Here is an 18790-nt window from a genome sequence, read left to right as displayed (position 1 = left end):
TTTTTCATTACAGTGGCTGTGCCTTTGTGTTAACTCTGCTACAAACTTCCTTCGCTCAACAAATGGTTTTGAAAAGGGAGCTAAGGAGTAGCTCAGTGGAGAAAGCATTGTTTTAGTTTTTCAGTTGAGGAGTTCAAACAAAGAGAAAAATAAAACAATCTACTTCCATGGCTTTTGCTGAGGCATGTGGTTCCTTACAAATCCTCTAACAAAAACAAAGTTGCATGCTAACCTCTGTTTGCCAGTAAATAAAAGATAATGATTTCTGCTAACTGAATTCAGTAAGTCCATGCAGACTAAACCCCTGCTCCTGTTAAGTACTATTTGGCTACAGAAGTCTGTGAAGATAGCATAAATGGAAAGCTAATTTATATTTGGATTAAAGAACTGAAACTTCTGTTTCCAATTCACTGTTCGCTATTAAAAGTCTGTGAAGATGCAAGAATGGTGCAATCCACTGCCACTCCAAAAGCTTTTTCTGGTTTTACACCAGAATTGGTTACTTTCAAGGTCTGGAGTAACAGTACAGCAGAAACACTTTATCTCAATTTACAGTTTCTGCCAGAGTGCATCCTTAGAAATGTAATGTGGGAAGTAAACAAGATACTGTCAGTCTGAGTCTGATGTCTTTTTCAGCTGCTTCTTAGTAAAGAAAGGGCTCACAGGGTGACTATTCTGTGTAAAGGTGAATGTAAATTAATAATTGAGCCTTCTTGACACGGTTGCTTGTGTTAGAGAGGCAAGTGTAGCTGTGTGAGGTTTGCAGTACCTCCGGAGTTTTATTGCAGTTCTTTCCCTGCCTTTCTGGGTAGGGACAGTTGGGAGAGGAAATCTTTCCTTTTCCTCAGTGCAACTGGAGGTTCATTGTGCTGCAGCAACTTCTAAAAGCCAAGGTGACAAATCTGGGGAGATCAGCACTGGGAAATGCCCTGGATCTGAGTTACAGGTCTGCTACCCAGCTGCTTATGTTGGGTGGGGATTCAGACTGGGCTGGAGTGCAGAACACCTGGATTAACTCTGCTCTGGTTCCTTGTCTGTATGCCAGCACTTCCTGTTTTTAAAGATCCTGTTTACTGTCTGCATTCCAAATATCCCAGGAAAGTGGGAGGATGGGAAGAAACACAGAAAGAAAAGTAAACAGCATTATTTAAGGTGGAATTTTCTATATTTTTTTTTAGTTATACAACCAGCATTTGTTACTTTTCAAACCTGATCTCATTAGTTAAAGTCTAGAGTAAACTTTTGTTTACATCATCTGGCACTAATTTCCAAATGCAGAACTGCATGTGAAAGCTGACATTGAAACCACTAATATTTGCAGCAAAGAGAAGAGTAAGGTTTTGTGGTGTGCTTTGGCTTCATGTTCTTCTTGATGTTCACATAAAACAATGTCAGCCATCTGAAATGTACAATTAAACAAAATATGTAATCAGGGGAAAACCTTATTTCTATAGGTACAAAATGGCATGTTGGTCTGATTTTATTGCCAAACTTTAAAGCCTTTGATTTAAACAGCTTGAAAGAATTTGGGTGCTGCTCACTGACCTTCAGAGCTCACAGCCTACCGTGGAAGAGCAGCACAGAGGTGGAAAGGTAATTCTCATCCTGCTACACAGCAAGCCAAGTTAATTGCTGAAATAATGAGTAAGCAGATATGTGATGTGTAAAGAGATGATATGTTGCTTTTCTAATTCTTTGTTGTGCTTTATGACTGTTAGTCCTCTATAAATGATAAAATCCTGTCCTTTGAGGTGGAGCTAGAGGTGGAATTACTTAATGATTTTGGACTGAAAAGGAAAATTTAATTCCAGGCTTTTTCTTTGTTTAACAAAGAGAAAAAATTCTGCCTTTAGCTGGAAGAAAATGTTCTAGGACAGATATTCTGTCTTTGGTATGTCATGGGATCCCTAGGGAGAAGGCACTAGTGGGAGTTCTGGAGGTCACCAGCAACTTGAAAATGCTTCTTTCTCGTGATCCTGTTTTCATGGCTCCCAGACAGTGAGGGAAGCTATAAGCACTGTGCCTGCATGGATGGGGGAGGGCAAGCAAGGGGATTTCAGAATAAAAATTCACAAAGGTCTTTTGGTTCACTTGGAGAGGAAAAAAATACTCCAGCAATAGTAAATCTTTTTAAACTGATCATCTTGGATTTGTTTCAGCTGTTTGATCCTGCACCAACATAACACGCATAGTTCCTCTTGGGAAATACTTTCTAGTGAGTTCATCTTTTTTCAGGATGACCTCACCATTAATTTTAGTCATAGTACCTGAAAGTCACTCGGAGAGTATTGTATTCTGGAAAAAAAATCTGGATGTATGATAACTTTAAAGAGAGCAACTCTGAAACATAGCTACCCCATAGTCTCATATCTAACTAAAGTGAAACTGCTTTTCAGCAGTTACTAGTGAGGTTTTGCATTCACAGGAGAGAACAATTTTCTATTTCAGTAGTACTGTTATTCTACAGATGTTGCCAATAATTTTAAAGGGCTTTAGCTCTGTCTAGAATAAGGCAAATGTACTCAGCACTGTTTTTGAAGGATGGAAGAAATGGGTAACTACAAATAGAATCAGTAGTGTTTGTAAATAGTTGCCTGTTTCTGAAGGAAACTAAATGCTGTGATGTTTTTGATGGTGTTAGATCCTCCTGTTTGCTTCCCTTGGGCTGCTGTTTGCCATCAGATAAGGAGTTCCGGGTATCTGCACGTTTTCTGGGAAATAAGGACGAAAGCAATACGTATGAAATAAGACACGCCTGCAATGCAACAGTCTGCTGTTTTCTATTCTGAACAAGGCAATATTTTTACCAGTTACATCTGTGTTTAATAATGTTTTCATGGAGGACAGTTTCAGACATCTTTGTACTAGTCTTCCCGGATTCTGGAAGAATGCCAGCTTGACAAACAGGAAGAACAAAAGGACAGTACTGAAAATACGTAGTCTGGGGCAGTCTTACTGTCACCACACAGCAGGTTTGGACAGCAGCAAAATTAGACAGACAGCTCTGCCCAGTTCTCTTCATGTTTTAGAGTGCCTGATCTGTCTGATGGTGAGAATAAAACATTTTGGCATTTAGAGAAGTTGAAATGTCCCTTGCATTCTGAAAAGTGTTGTTCCTGTTCCAGAAACTCTTCTATTTGCACAAACTCAGAGCTTCTGTGTTGGGGATTCCACAGTACTTCATAAAATCTTATTTGGGGTCATACCTGTAACTGATACTTCTGTCAGTGTGATAAGAGAATCAGGAAAATCATTTAGCCTACACATGAGTGCACAGTAAATCAGAATCATAAATTGTTGGATTGTTAAATGAATAGAAGGCAATGCTAGGAGTCTAAAGGAAACTTCTATCTGGAAAAGAAATCAAATCCAGACACAAATCCTAATGAGCAGCTCTGTGATACCAAAAATGCCACAAAATATTATTAAACATTGCTACATCCTGTCTGTAAAAACAGTGTAATGGGATTTGTCTTGTGACTGGAAAAACTAATGGACTTCAATTAAATTGTAGCAGTTTGCTGAATGACTCATTCAATTTCAAACGTGGGCTGATAAAATTGTATTGAGTGTTTAGTCTGTCCTTTTGAATGAGTTTTGAAACACTGGCTGATGTGAACAGCAGTGCAGATTATTCAGTGCTCAGTCACTGGGATGTGTGTACCATTTTGCATAAGCATCCCATACTTTATACTTCAATATAATATTACAGCACGGTGCACTTCTTGCTTCCTTGTATGCTTACTACATTTCTTGCTAGTTGGTAATTTAAAGAGGGAAGAACTTGTGGAGCCTCAAGAGTAACTGTAGGTGCTTTTGCTGGTGACAGACAGCCTTAACTATGTCTGCAAAAGTGAACAATAATATTTTTTTCTCCTAGATTGCCCCCCTGACATGCAGAGTGTCTTCATCTGTGAGGCAATAAAACTGTCATAGTTTACCAAAAACCAAATTTTCTAAGCTTGGAATCTCATATTCTTAATAAGGAACTATACCATCTACATCAGATGATAGCTAATTTCTATCCTATAAGAAAATAGTTATATAAATTAGCATTCATATGCTAATTGTGTCTGGAAGCAAGTAGGAATCTGTATTATGGCAGGTATGTTTATCTTCTGGATGTCTTCCCTCGTGTTTATTCTTTTTGAATGGAATCTCAAAACTAGAGATTGTTTTGCACTAGTCCAGATGTCCCTAAGCTTTTGGCAGGGGAAAAATGTTTATGGTGCTTTAGGAAGGTCGGGGATTGCAGGTGTGATGAAGTGTTCATTTGAAGTGTTTGCATGTCCCCTTAGTTTGGTTTAAATAACATGTCTCTAGAATTCCCTTAAAATTACAGTCCTTTTACTGTCGAAGAACATAATTGATTCTATTTATTCCAGGCAGCCTTCCAGATTTGAAAGTGTACACAGAAACACAAGCTGCCAGCTATACTTCAGAAATGTTTCTGTTTACATTCTTGCTTTCCAAATCCAAACCCTGGAGGCGTGCTTACATGTGCAAGTGAAATGAATGTGCACACAGAGTGACTGCATGCACTGTTCAGCACATGCCTGTATCCCAGCTTGAAACAAAAGCTGTTGTCTTGCTGCAGTTGTTTTAAAAATTGCAGATTTTGGGATGTCACATTTGGACCATTTGCAAGTTTTTAAAGGAAAGGTATTGAGTTGCCAGTTAAGGTTTGAAGTCTTTAAGGAAGCCAAGGCTGATGTTTATTTTGAAGAGATGCTTGGCTAAAAGGATTTACATGTTTGATGTATGTGTGTCCCCTACTCCTGCCTCTGTTTCTTTGTTGCTGGTAGGGAGGGAGAAAAACTTGCAGTGGAATGAGGCACCATCCTTGCAGCTGCTCTTACCCAGCACTGCTGCAGTCAGGCAGCCCCAGTGCAGACCTGCATTAGGCTGACTCCATGGGGATCTCAGGAAAGAGCTAAAGCAACAGAAGGCAGCACAAGATAGGGAAACTGAGTTGTTCTCTGCCTGTTCCATCCATCTGACCTGTAACCAGTTGGCTCAGGGAGCCCCAGTGCCAGCAGGGTGAGGAGTGAGAACACACGCCTTGGGCAGGGTGAAAATGGGCTCTCATGGTTCAGAAGAGCCTCAGCAGGATGGTGGAACTGAAATTAAAAGGCTGCTGGTATAAACTCAGTCTGTGTTGTGAATATTTAATTTGGTTGCCGTCCATCTGTACAATCATTGTGCGTGTGTGGACAGGAAAGCTCATATGACTGCATATTCTTGTTTGTTTGGGGGCTTTGTGCTGGTGTGTGCCATAACAGTGATGTTCTTCTGCCTGTGTTTGCAGTTAAGAAATGTAAATAGGCATGTGATTCAGTGATATGGAGAGGGAACCTCTTTGCCTGATCAAAAAGATGCCATTTAACTTGTGTATTTAGTTTTATCTGAGCTGAGGATAGTTATCAGTGGTTTGGAACCCTCCGAGTTACTCTGAATGGTGTTATTTGCATTCACTGGTAATGTTTTGTAATTGGTAAGCTTCCCAAGCTTGTCTCTGTAAATACACTCTGTGTGCTGAGAGCTTTCCATTTCAGCATCCGCTCACTGAGGCTATTACAATGATGAGGGAAATAAAACAGCTTCTTTAAGCGCTTTCTTAAAAAGAAGTCAGTTGCAAAGTGTTTCTAAATATGCATGAGGTGGTAGTGGAAAAGCATTTTTCTAAATCTGCAGTGGCACTTCAATACTTTCGTGGATATTTTTAAAAGCCCAAATTACAACTACAAAGGAGGGATTAAAAAAGACAACCCTATTTCTGCTCAGAGTTGCTTAGGAGGCAGTGGATTTGGGAAAACATCATTTTCATTCTAACATTTCTTTGTAAGGACTGAAGTGTGGCAAGAGCAGGTACTGGATGTACTTGGAAGAAAACTTTTTAGAAAAGAAATGCTAATGCAGTAGGGAGGATCACTTTTTTTTTTTACATATATATAAAATGTTATTTATTAATTTTATATGTACATAATTTAATTAATACATACAGAAATATATTTTTATATAAATACATATTTTTAAAATTTGCTGAGCAAAGGGTAAGCATTGCAACCATTGTTTTTCCACAGTGAGAACTTTCAGGAAGTTGATCCAACAGAAGAAGTAATGGGTATAAACTGAAAGAGGGTAAATTCAGGCTACATAGATGTTAGGAAGAAATTCTTGACTGTGAGGAAGTTGAGATTCTGGCACAGACTGCCCAGAGAAGCTGTGGCTGCCCAATCCCTGAAGTGTCCAAGGCCAGGTTGGCCAGGACTTGGACCACCCTGGGATGGTGGAAAGTGTCCCTGCCCATGGCAGGGGAGTTGGAATGAGATGGTCTTTAGGGTCCCTTCCAGCCCTTAACATTCTATGATTCTGTGATGGATCTTTCCAAAGTTAAGGGCAATGAATGCACAGATAAGCAATTCTGTTTCATTACTGAAAAATCCAGGACAAGTAAAGAAGACCAAATATTTTGTAACATGAAGTGTTCTTCAGTCTTGTCACAGGATACCAGCAGTTTGTTTGTGAAAACATTCTGAAGGAACTGGATTTCTTTTGCAAATACACAAATATTGCCTCTGGTTAAGGAAATTAAAAATAGGTAGGGATTAGGAGTGCTTATTGGTGAAGTATCACTGTGTGCCTTCTGGGTAGTTCTGCTCTCTTTTTGGCATCTCCCCCCACCCACTAGGCTATAAAACATCTCTGCTGTGTTTTCGCATACTCTGTCCCATTCTCATTTTTTCTCTTTCTCATACTCATTTCCTCTGCTCTAAGATGGCCTGAGCAGCACAGATAGAGGGTCACATGTGTTCCCCTGCTTTCCTTTGGCTTGGCAGGGACATTGATGCAGCTGCCAAAGGGAACTGGAACAGGGCATTGGCGCTAAATTAAACAAGCCCAACTACAAAGTGTTAGTGGCGCTCAATTCTTCTGTCTCATTCATGGAGAAAAGGGTCTGTTGGTGGTGTAAGTAGCTTATACTGATCTGACACAGCTATGGCCAAGTCTTGTGTGTACATGGATTCTTAAAATCAAGTTTAGAGCTTTTAGTAAATATTTATAACTATTATGTCCATGTTGTTTGAATACTTTAGAAATTTGAGATGAGAAAGAAAACATTTTTAAATGTGGAAGCATTGGTTTAAACTTAAAAGAGCTGATGTTTTTATCATCCAAATTATAATAAAGGCTTCACTTTCCAAATTAAAACTGTGGAGAACTTGGCTTGAGATTTGGTTAAAAATATCTATAATAATTTGAATACTGAATATTTTCATCCCCCTGCTATTGAAGTGTTCTATTAATGAATTAAAAGTTCAGATAAAAAAAATATCCTCTATTCTTAAAACTATACATATATTGGTATTTTTCCAAACTAGTGTGATTCTATTAACTGCTTTGTTTGAGTAGGTACTTAGATTCAAATACAAGTTCTTAGGCTTAGTTTTATCAAGTCTTTTTTTATGAATGTAAAATACAGCCCTGACTATTCATCTACAATTATAAGCAGCATTTGAACCGTTTTACCTGAATTTCTTGGTGATGTTTTTATTTTAACTTTTGACATTTAAATTTCTGATTTTCTCTCAGGTTTCCACGTACAAATCACTGCTCAAAGAGCTTGAAGTACAAAGTTATCCCAAGACTTAAAAATGCCTCCGCGGCCGTCATCTGGTGAACTATGGGGCATCCACTTGATGCCCCCCAGGATCCTTGTGGAGTGTCTCCTCCCAAATGGAATGATAGTGACTCTAGAATGCCTCCGTGAGGCCACCTTACTGACTATTAAACATGAACTCTTTAAAGAAGCAAGGAAGTACCCTCTCTATCAGCTCCTTCAAGATGAATCTTCTTACATTTTTGTAAGTGTTACACAAGAAGCAGAGAGAGAGGAGTTTTTTGATGAAACACGGAGACTTTGTGACCTGCGACTGTTTCAGCCTTTCCTGAAAGTTATTGAACCAGTAGGTAACAGAGAAGAAAAGATTCTTAATAGAGAAATAGGTGAGATTACCTTTTTTTTTAAAATATAATCTGTTTAACTGATTATCCTCTTCAAAATATAAAGAATTTGAATGGTTCATGTTTGTCACCTGTATCCGTCATGTTTCATAAGTCCCAGTTGTTGCATCAAATGTCCAAAGATGCAGATCATAGTAAAACCAATATTTATAATCAATGAGTTAAACTTCTTTTTTTCTGATCTGTTTTGTTCACCTTGTCTTTGAAAAATGTATTTGTAGTTGCTTGTGGGTTAGAGGATAGCTTTTTGCTTATCATTTTACTAGCAGAATTTCATATTATTAGAGAGCAACACCTGTCATATTGTTTAAGAAGTCAGTTATAATTTATTTTGAAGTTTACAGAATTGTCAATTCTAGATTTAACTACAAATCTTAAACCACACTTGTGGACACAGATTTTAATACTGCTCTAGCTTGCTTAGAAAGTCAAATTTCAGAAATGAGGTTTTTTTCACCTTTCATCTTCTCCCTTCTGACAAAAGAGCATAGGGAAAAAAACACCAGAGGTTGGAGATGTGAAGATGAGACAAATTGTGATGTTTTGAATCATCTCTGGAGTAGCTTATGATTTTCCATGATCCATTGAGGAAGCACAGGGAATCTGGCATTTGTTCCAACAACTTGGTTAAGTATTAAATTGAGGCAGTACAAACATACCCACTCCTACAACTCCTACATTACTAACAAATGTGTACTGCAGTGGCAGAGACTTGTCAACTGGAAATACTTGTTCTGAGGTACTACTAATTGTTAAATGATTTAATAGTGACGAACACATAATAAGTAAATTAATTCTGTTTTGTAAAGCTCAACATGTTCAGGATTTGGGGAAAGCAGCGGATAGGTAACCATGCAACACGACAATTGAAAACTTCCATTTGAACACTCATGCATAAATGATGATTTATCAAAGTAATCTCATTAAAGTAAATGGAGTTGCATCTGAGATTGAGGACCTGAAAGAAATACACTGTTGCTATATGAATCTGTGTCAAAGAGCTTAAGTTCTGTGTCTCTTGGAGTGCTCATTGCAGTTCTCAGATAATGTAAGTCATTAAAAAAAATTAATAGCTGTCATTCAGTTGTAAGCAAGGTTTATTATGGTCCTAATAGCTACTAAGAATCCTGGGTTTGAGAAAAAAATCAGATTTCACAGCTCCTCTGGTTCCCTTAGGAAACTCTGTGCTGACTTGAAAGGAAGTTGAGTCCTGGTCCTTTTCCTCCAGAAGGAATGTTGGCTGTGAGAGCAGTGATTTAAGGCTTCCATGATCTTCTGGGAATGTACACCTGTTTTCTAACCTTTTCTGTGTCTGCTGAGTGCACTTAACTTTAGAACTGTGTAGTTGAATGATTTAAAACAATTACATATGCATCCAAAAGCTGGAACTTATTTTAGGCTGTGTTTTGCTTTAAGTTGGCTTTTTTTTGTGACTGATTGAAGAAATTTTTAGCTCTACTTGTCAGTTACAATTATATCCTCATGCTGCTCCAATGCTGTAGGTTTTGCTATTGGCATGCCTGTCTGTGAGTTTGACATGGTCAAGGATCCAGAAGTACAAGACTTCAGAAGAAACATTCTTAATGTCTGTAAAGAAGCTGTGGATCTGCGAGATGCCAATGCCCCACACAGCAGAGCACTGTATGTCTATCCTCCAAATGTAGAGTCCTCAGCTGAACTCCCCAAACACATATACAACAAACTAGATAAAGGTAAGGACAATATTTACAGCAGAAACAGAATATATTTTCAGTGTTTGAAGTCAAAGAGTACAGCTGTTGACTTAGGCAGATCACTGTTTTATGTGCTGTATTTAGTACACTCCAGCAATATCTTCCACTTCAAGTTATTTAGAATAATTTTTTTGATGGACTCTACGTTCAAAAGGATATTTAAAATTGTGCTATTCTAACTGAATCTTGAAATATAACTCAGTAAATAGAGGTAACTTTTTTAGTGGGTGGGAACAGTTTGTTGGCTGTTTTCTGTGGCATTCAGATAACTGAAATTAAATTATGCTGAATCACTGACTTACTTTGCAGGCCTCAAATATGAAAGAGTTACTGCTGTTTTCTTAAAGTCCAAATAATTGGTAGTATTCAGTTAATAAAAATATTCTTAACCTCAGAGCTAAAATTTTTAATTTCCACTGGAGTCAAAAATAAACTTAATGCATCTAGTTCCTTGCAGGAATTATAAACCCTCTCTCAGTCTGGGCACTGATCTTGTTTACATCTTCTTTTAATACTAAAAGCAAATCTCTGTGTTGGGGAGGTGTGGGAGTTGTTTGGTTTGGGGGTTATTTTGGGCTTGTGCTTTTTGTTTGGAAACAGCATTGAAAATGATAGGCCTGACATTATTTTACATTTATTCCAGGGCAAATTATAGTGGTGATTTGGGTAATAGTCTCACCAAACAATGATAAGCAGAAATACACCCTAAAAATCAATCATGACTGTGTGCCTGAGCAAGTTATTGCTGAAGCAATTAGAAAGAAAACGCGAAGTATGTTGCTGTCATCTGAACAACTGAAACTTTGTGTCTTGGAGTACCAGGGAAAATATATTCTAAAAGTCTGTGGCTGTGATGAATACTTGCTAGAAAAATGTCCACTGAGCCAGTATAAGGTGAGTAACATAAAAGGTTTCTTTTGAACTACAGTAAAATAATTCAAATTTGTGGGGGACAAAAATGATCAGGATTAGGTCTGGCTTTTTCATTGAATTAGCACAAAACATAGGAAGTGACAGTGTGTGCATCTTTAAACAAATTGGCTAATCCATGTGTTTCAAAAGGGAGAGGAAGGAGAAAAGGCAGTTTGAACTAGAATTTTTATCACTCGTGTAATTTTTCTTCTTTGCATGTTTCCCTCTAATGTTAGTGCTACATCAGAGGTAGGTACTTTCAGAAATATCCTAGATTTTTAATGGCAAGAGATGAGCTGTATTTGAATCGTGCTGATGTAATAAAACAGGAAATTTGGTCAGACTGTAAATTATGAAACAACCCTTGCTACTGTAAATCCTGTCCTGAAGGGGTGGTAAAAGAGAAAACTGTTTTCCTGTTAGAGCTGTATCATTATTTTAATAAGAAAAAATACATAGACTTCCAGCATTACAGAAATCATTGCTGAGCCTTGCTTGTGTGTGTCTGCTCTTCACTGCCTGTGCTTGTTAGTGCTGGGAGTGTGAGACAGAATTTGGGACAGAAGAGCATCTGAGCAGCCCTCTCTGGAGCAGACAACAACTTTACCCTGTAGATTTCCTGACAGGCTGCTGCTGCTTCCTCTTGGAGGAATGTATTGTAATAAACTGCTCCCATTCCTTCAGCTAAAATGGTTGACAATCTGATCTTCAGAGCAGTGGAGGAGAGAAGGAGGGGTGGGGGATCCTGAATAATAGGAAAAGTATCTCTGTACTCTGGGAGCTGGGGAACAAGTGCAGGCATACATGAATAATTTTGCAGAGTCATCTGAAGATCAAACGCCAGTCCTATTTGATCTAGCGTGGTTTCTTCAGAAGCATCTGGTCCGCCTTTGCTGTGCCCCAGCAGAGCTTGCTAATTAACTCCAGGCTGGACCTGTCCTAACACACTGTGTTTTGTGGTAGTGTTGCCAGACTAGATGCTCTCAGCACTCAGACCTGAATGGACAGGTGAAGTGTGTCAGGATCAGTGCTGAGCATAAGGTAATGAGCAGAACTGAACCAAAAAAGAGCGTGTCTGCAGCTTACCTTGTGCTCCCTGCCTGGGACTGGCAGTGTCAGTCACCTGTGCTGCACTGCAGGCTGCTACATCCCTTGCCATTCCAAAACAGCTCAGTTGATTCCAGGAGCAGCTCAAATCTGTTCTCTGTGCTGCACTGTGACAGGGCTAAGGAGCTCTACAAGAAATCCAGCTGGTGTTTTCACTCCCATCTCTGTCTCCAGTTCAGCCTTCCATTGCTGTAGATGTTCACATCTGAAAACCATGAGGTGTGGCTGTGTGACCCTACCCAACAGCATGTTCAAACTGCTGGGTGCTGTACCTACTTTCACTGTACAGGGTGTGCATGCAGCACATGATAAGCTCTTTCACTTTTTTATCTCCTGACGTACCTTGATGTTTCCATTACCAAGAGTGTAGGCTTTGAAAAGACAGCATTTTGGTTGTTTCCTTGCAGTACATAAGGAGCTGCATCATGCTTGGCCGCATGCCCAACCTGATGCTGATGGCCAAGGAGAGCCTGTACACCCAGCTGCCCCTGGACACCTTCACCATGCCATCCTACTCCAGGCGCATCTCCACAGCCACGCCCTACATGAATGGAGAGGCTACCACCAAATCCCTCTGGACTATCAACAGCGCTCTCAGAATAAGGATCCTCTGTGCAACCTATGTAAATGTGAACATTAGAGACATAGACAAGGTATGGAATCACATCTGGCTTTTTGGCACCTCATGGTTTCTCTCCTGAGCGTGCAGTTCTGTTTTGATGTTGGAAAAGAATCGTTATTTAACACATCAGAAAATGGTACCACTCTTTTACTTAACTTGGAGCATTTAATTGTAAAGAACTGACCCATGTTTTAGCATCTGGAAACTTTTCTGTACTGCTTAAAAAGTGTGAGTTGTGGTAATTAGCTAAATGCTCTGCCTGGTAGGAGCAGGACTTGGTTTGCCTAATACTTCAGCAGAGTACATAATGGATTGAAAAAGAAATGTTATCTGTCTTCTAAGTAATTATGGCTAAAAATGTATGACAGTAACTGAGAGTGCTTTTGATGAGGGGATGTTATCTTTGTTTATGAAAATAAAGGTGTGGGGTGATAGGGGGCAAAAGGCAGGTGTAGGGTTCAATTCCATTGAAGACATCTACAGCCCTGCCTCTCTTTCCTTGGAATTCCTTTCACAATACCTTGGCACAGGAACAACTGAGAATAAATTCCAGGGTTTTTTTTTAGTGTTCAAGTTTGTTAATGTATTTTTTAAGAACTAGTTTTGCAATTAATGAGGACCAAAACACTTTTTCTAGAAGGATATGCCTATAAACTGTGCTTCACACTCAACAGAGCATGAATTAAATTGGGGAGTGGTGGGCCTGTTTGGTTTTCAGTTTTGATTTTCCTTTTCATATGCTGAAAATGAAAGAATAATGTGTTGTAATCATGGTATGTGTTGACTGCAATGAAAAAATTTGTTTATGGCAACATTACAAAGACTAATATGGATGTTGTTTTCAGATTTATGTTAGGACAGGTATCTACCATGGAGGGGAACCTTTGTGTGACAATGTGAATACTCAGAGGGTACCTTGTTCTAATCCCAGGTAAGATGAATACCTGAGTGACTCTAGAAAACCTGACTTTCAGGACAACATAAATAATAGCACTGAAGGATTAAAGGCTTGTCTTAGCCATTACTCAGATAGAGCTCCTTGCTGGGAATCCTTTATCTTAAGTTTTGTGAAAATACATTACATAACCCTACATATATATATATATATATATATATATAGCACTAATGTAATTCAAACACAAGCATTTTCTCTTGTACATAATAGTGTGTTTGGGATACATTTTCAGGATGATTGACAAACCATCAATATTACCTGGAAAAAATAAATCTTCTGAATTTAAAAGTACAAAAAGTTTTATATGAGCATATATAAACATTAGGGACATCTTTTAACCACCTGTTCTCATAACTTTTACTAATGAAGAGGTGTGAAATTTCAGCACCTGCTAAGATTAGATGCAAAGTATGTGTGCAGAAGTAATTCTTTGCTGCATTTTCTGACTTTGTCTTTAATAATAATTTTTGCAACTCTTATTTTTATCTGTACATTTTTCTATGAATGTGATTAAGTTTTATAATTAAAGGACTAATAATATACATAGTTGGTGAAAAATAGGCTCTCCTCCTGAGTTGCCCTGAATACTGCTATACTTGAGCTGACAGTTTAAACTATTTTAGAGAGAAAATCTTGGAAAGGTGGTGAAGGTTATGCCTTGAAATCATGGATATGGTCACACAGATCTGTATTATATGAAATGAATACGTAAGAAAAGTGAATTAAAGTTTATCTGCTGATATTCTTATTCTTAGAGAAAGGCTTTCACAGTTATTTCTTTGTAAAATTGCTTTCAGTAGCTACAAATATACTGAAAAATTAATGCTGTCCTTGGAAGCTGCTGTCTCTTTCAACTGAGAAAATTCTGTATGACAATCCGCTTAGGGGAAGAAACTGGATCAGAAGTTCCTCTTCAAAAGCACAGCTCTACCAACTGGAAGCTAAATTCTGCTTAGAGAAGTTCATGAAAACAAAATCAAACTATTCCTGTAGAACCAATCTGTGCTATTATTACTACAGTAAATAGAAAAATATTTGACTTAGGAATATTGCTTTGGATTCCCACGTTCTATCCCCATCTTGCAGATATCTTTTTATGTTCCAACAGTTCAAGTTTAGTTTGGTTTTGAAAGCCTTTTTTCCCAGTTGCCTTTTTCCCCTGAAGGGAAAACTGTTTCACAAGCTAAACCTTGCATCAGTGTAGCATATATGCAAATCCATTATCTTTAAGTTGCAGGAATTGAACCTAACATGGCTTTTTAAACAGTGTTGGGGCCAGAAGGCTACTGGGGAAGTTTGCATTCCCAAAAGCAGTGAATGTGGTCAGATTGTGTCCCCAGAAATAGGGGGACCTGTTTTCAGTGTATGCAAATACACAGTTTAGGAATATAACAAATAACCTTTTGGTTGAGTGAATGGTGTCTCCTTTAACCTGGTTTAATTCTGCCTTTTGAATCTTCCAGATGGAATGAGTGGCTGTCGTATGACATGTACATTCCTGATCTCCCACGTGCTGCTCGGCTCTGCCTCTCCATCTGCTCTGTTAAAGGCCGGAAGGGTGCTAAGGAGGTAAAAAACCTCATGGATTTATTGCACTAATGAGCCAAAGCTACTTAAATCAAGTTTGGGAAGATACTTGGTAAATGCTGTCCTGGCAATGAGTCTTAGTGCAATGTTTGATTTGAATCTGATTAAAATAGGGGTGTTTCTTTTCTTGTGGGTTTTTTTGGTGTTTGGAAATCAAACAAGACAGGAAAAAGTTTATCAGTTCACCGCTGTAAATCGTGCCTATGCTGCATTGCCAGGCACTAAGACCGGTGTTAGTGTTGTGAGGTGGAAGTTCTTTTAAAATTAGTTTTCAAAACCATGTTACTAACCTATTTGTTTTTAAAGGACAGTATTTGTACCCTTAGAGTTGAATTTTCAAGTAAAGAAATTTTGTATTCCTTTAGCATTTAATGCAAGATCTCAAATAGTAATTTTTAAGAATCTACATGCAACACTTAGTTTTTAGCCAGCAGCATCATCATCACATTGTGGGTTTGAGTGTGTGTAACAGGTATTATTTATATAGGATCTTTGCCTACAAGCAGGTCTGTGAACCTGACAGAATGATTTGGATTAGAAGGGATCCTTAAAGACCATCCAGTTCCACCCCCCTTCCATAGCACAGGTTGCTCCAATCCAATCTGGCCTCGAACACTATCAGGAATGGGGCAGCCACAGCTTCTCTGGGCAGCCTGTGCCTGTATCTCACTACCCTTGTCATAAAAAAGCATATTTCTTTTTTCCAATCTACCCAAAAATATCTGCCTCAAGTTTAAAACTGCTGCCCCTTGTTCTGTCACTACAGGACTTGGTAAAAAAACCTCTTTGTAAGAAAAACTTTCTCCATCATCCTGGTATATTCTGGCGTGAGGAAGATATGTGCATGTGTTTATAATTCTTTAAGTGTCATTTTTTTAAAAGACTGCCATGACAGCCATTCATAGTAAAACATGGTACAGCTTCCACAACTTGCTTTCTGCTAATCTGGGAATGTGACAACTTGATCTGGGGTGAAAATGTTGTTTCTCCTGACTCGCTCTGCAGTAATCCATAGATGACACCGAAAAAATCATATTTTAATCTCTTTAAGGAGCACTGTCCATTGGCTTGGGGAAATATAAACATGTTCGATTACACAGACACTCTGGTATCTGGGAAAATGGCTTTGAATCTTTGGGCAGTACCTCATGGGCTGGAGGATTTGTTGAATCCTATTGGTGTTACTGGATCAAATCCAAATAAGGTATTTGCATGCCAGCTTCCCCCTTCAGAGTACATTCTCAAAATATGCTGTATTCTTGCTATCATTCAACAGAAAAAGTAATTTGAATTCCCTTGACTTAGGAAACTCCATGCTTAGAGCTGGAATTTGATTGGTTTAGCAACCCTGTAAAGTTTCCAGATATGACAGTGATTGAGGATCATGCAAATTGGACAATTTCACGGGAACTGGGATTCAACTACAGCTACGCAGGGCAGGTAAGGCAAACTCCCTCTCCAGGATTAGCTATTAAAATATGAAAGTATTATTTGCTACTTTATTTTACTCAGTGTGTCAGTGACAAAACTTTTTTTTTTTACATCCTCATTTATTGTAAAATCAAAAAAATCAAATTTTTATTGTGTGTTTGGTAAAATAGGCAATATATTCTCCTTTCTTTATGTTACCAGTAAAGTGACTTAATGCTTCACTGACCAACCAAAACACTCTAAAGAGAAACTGTTTTACTGTGTTTTTGATATTTTTGTATCACTAATTCAGGTGCTAAGCTACTTAGTTTCACTTCTGAAACATTGAGAGTCTCCTTCAATGATACTGTTTTTCTTTGTTGCAGTTTCATATTTTTGGTTAGGCTTTCCTGTGTTACCAAAGGTGCTTAGAACTCTTTCCTGTCTGTTTTATGGGCTAGTTACGACCACAAGCACAGGGAATTTTAAGGGAATTGATGGACATACACATGGGTGTAGTCCTTTATCTCACTTTTTCCACAAACAGAGCTTGTGCATTACAATTGGCTTTTTTGTGAGGTTTGGAGGTTTCTTCAAAGCACTTTTTTGGATGTTGAAAAGAAGTAAAAACAGAAGAGCAGTAAAGCTAAAAATGTGCTTTATTTAAAGCCAAGGCTGTGAAATTTCTTGGTGTGTTTTCCTTTTCTTCTGGAGGCTGTTTCAAAGCCTTGGGTTTGCCCAAGAGAGCTCCATGGTCTGTGTGAAGAGGAGCCCTGTGGTGGGAGTTTGGCTGTGCTGGAGAGCGCGGAGGTGGCAGGGAGCTTCCAGATTGGGAATTCTGGGGGTATTTATAGCTGTCCTGTCCCAGTGTATCCTGAACAACAGCTTGGGGGCATTTGATTTCTCTTGATACTCAGCAGGATATCCATCATAGAGTAGCATTTCTGCTGTTTATGCTGTGACTGAGCAGGGCTCTTAATAAATGGTTAAGGACCATTGTCTTCTTGGTAAATAACATTCCCCAGCCTCTTACCTGGGTTTCTGTACTCTCAGCTCATTGTTTTGTTCCATCTGGCACAAAGAAAACATGGTGAGGGGGCCAAACTCACTTCACTGACAACATAGTTAATTTCTGCTTGTAGCAGTTCTGTTTTCTGTGCTTTTTGGAGAATGTCTTACATTAATTGTGATTTAATATTTTCTGTCTTCCTGTTACTCAAGCTTTCCTACAGCAGTCTACCCCTTATTTATCTATTTCCATCCCCCATGTTCTGCTTTTTCAGTTGTGAATCCTTTTCACTCTATTAGCAGTCATCAGCAATCTCAAGCTGGGGTCAGAAATGACCAGTGTCACTTAGTGCTGCATTGTGTCATTCATCAGATCTCAACTGCTGCTATTTCTCCACACAGCTGATTTAGTTGAAATGTACCTCTTCTTGTGCCAGTAGTGACTAAAAGCAGTTGTAGGGATCAAAGGTGTAGTCTTTCATGTTCTTTCTAAATTTTAAACTCTCAGTTATAACAAGTGGACACACCAAGATAGTATTGCATGACATGGCTGTAGTGGTTGCTGTGCTGTTAAAATACTGTATTTGATGTGTGTTTTGCAATAGAAGGAGTTGTGTGGAGGGCTAATGTGCCACTGTCTCTGCAGAGTAACAGAATAGCTCGGGATAGTGAATTAACAGAGAGTGACAAGGAGCAACTGCGAGCCATTTGTACCCGAGACCCTTTGTCTGAAATCACTGAGCAAGAGAAGGACTTCCTCTGGAGACACAGGTATTGCAAATGAAAAACCAAACCAAAGAAAAGCCCTTCATGGCATAATCAAACTTCACCCCCACTCATTCCAAATTTGTCATGGGTTTTGCTCCCTTTTCTTCCATGCAGAGGAGTTGGTGTTCTAGACAAGGCTAGTAAAGCATTCTACATTGTGTGGTTTGGTTATAATCCTGTGGGGAAAAGTAAGTTGTTGAATGACTTCCCCTTTTCCTTATTACTGCAGTTTTACCTGCATGGATGGATCCTGACAGCACCTTGCTGACAAAGGAAGAAGAAGGTGCAAGGCTATGGGGACATAGTTAATGGTTTTCAAAGCAAAAGTGTTGTTTTGTACATGCAACTTTTTTGTCTTTTTCAGACACTATTGCGTGAATACTCCAGAAATTCTACCCAAGTTACTTTTGTCTGTCAAGTGGAATTCTAGGGATGAAGTGGCCCAGGTAACATAAAGCACTGAAGAAGTGTTAGATTTTGAAGAAGCTTTAAGATATGCTATTTTAAAGAAAACTTCTGGAAGTTAAAACCACATTATGTGTGCATGATACATTGAATGAATAGTTGGAGTTGGCACTATGATTGACAGATGTCTCTGGTCCACAGTTCTTGTTCTTTAGCTCAGTCTGGTCCTAAGATTTCCTCTTGCTGGCATTACCCAAA

The 18790-nt window shown here is 38.7% G+C and overlaps 1 protein-coding gene across 6 annotated transcripts in view; it reads left to right on the top strand.

Annotated features, from left to right (window-relative positions):
- PIK3CA (phosphatidylinositol-4,5-bisphosphate 3-kinase catalytic subunit alpha) overlaps window positions 1–18790 on the top strand; it is a 41795-nt gene that overhangs the window by 8825 nt on the left and 14180 nt on the right. For 2 of the 6 annotated variants that reach the window (XM_015637737.2, XM_033516711.1), the window contains exons 2-11: window positions 7594–8007; window positions 9528–9737; window positions 10402–10652; window positions 12185–12430; window positions 13245–13330; window positions 14818–14923; window positions 15993–16145; window positions 16247–16381; window positions 18006–18130; window positions 18492–18573. In XM_015637737.2, coding sequence (XP_015493223.1) covers window positions 7656–8007; window positions 9528–9737; window positions 10402–10652; window positions 12185–12430; window positions 13245–13330; window positions 14818–14923; window positions 15993–16145; window positions 16247–16381; window positions 18006–18130; window positions 18492–18573 — 1746 coding nt within the window. In that variant the 5' untranslated portion in view covers window positions 7594–7655. Of the gene's footprint in view, window positions 1–1394; window positions 1594–2524; window positions 3050–6397; window positions 6970–7593; window positions 8008–9527; window positions 9738–10401; window positions 10653–12184; window positions 12431–13244; window positions 13331–14817; window positions 14924–15992; window positions 16146–16246; window positions 16382–18005; window positions 18131–18491; window positions 18574–18790 lie in introns of those variants that run through there. The other 4 variants (XM_015637736.3, XM_015637740.3, XM_015637738.3 and 1 more) reach the window with 4 other exon arrangements.

The sequence above is a fragment of the Parus major genome, chromosome 9 (genome assembly GCF_001522545.3).
Source record: "Parus major isolate Abel chromosome 9, Parus_major1.1, whole genome shotgun sequence".
In the NCBI taxonomy this organism is placed as follows: domain Eukaryota; kingdom Metazoa; phylum Chordata; class Aves; order Passeriformes; family Paridae; genus Parus; species Parus major.
Note: the sequence above shows the minus strand (reverse complement) of the source record. Positions and strands in the feature narration are given on the sequence as shown.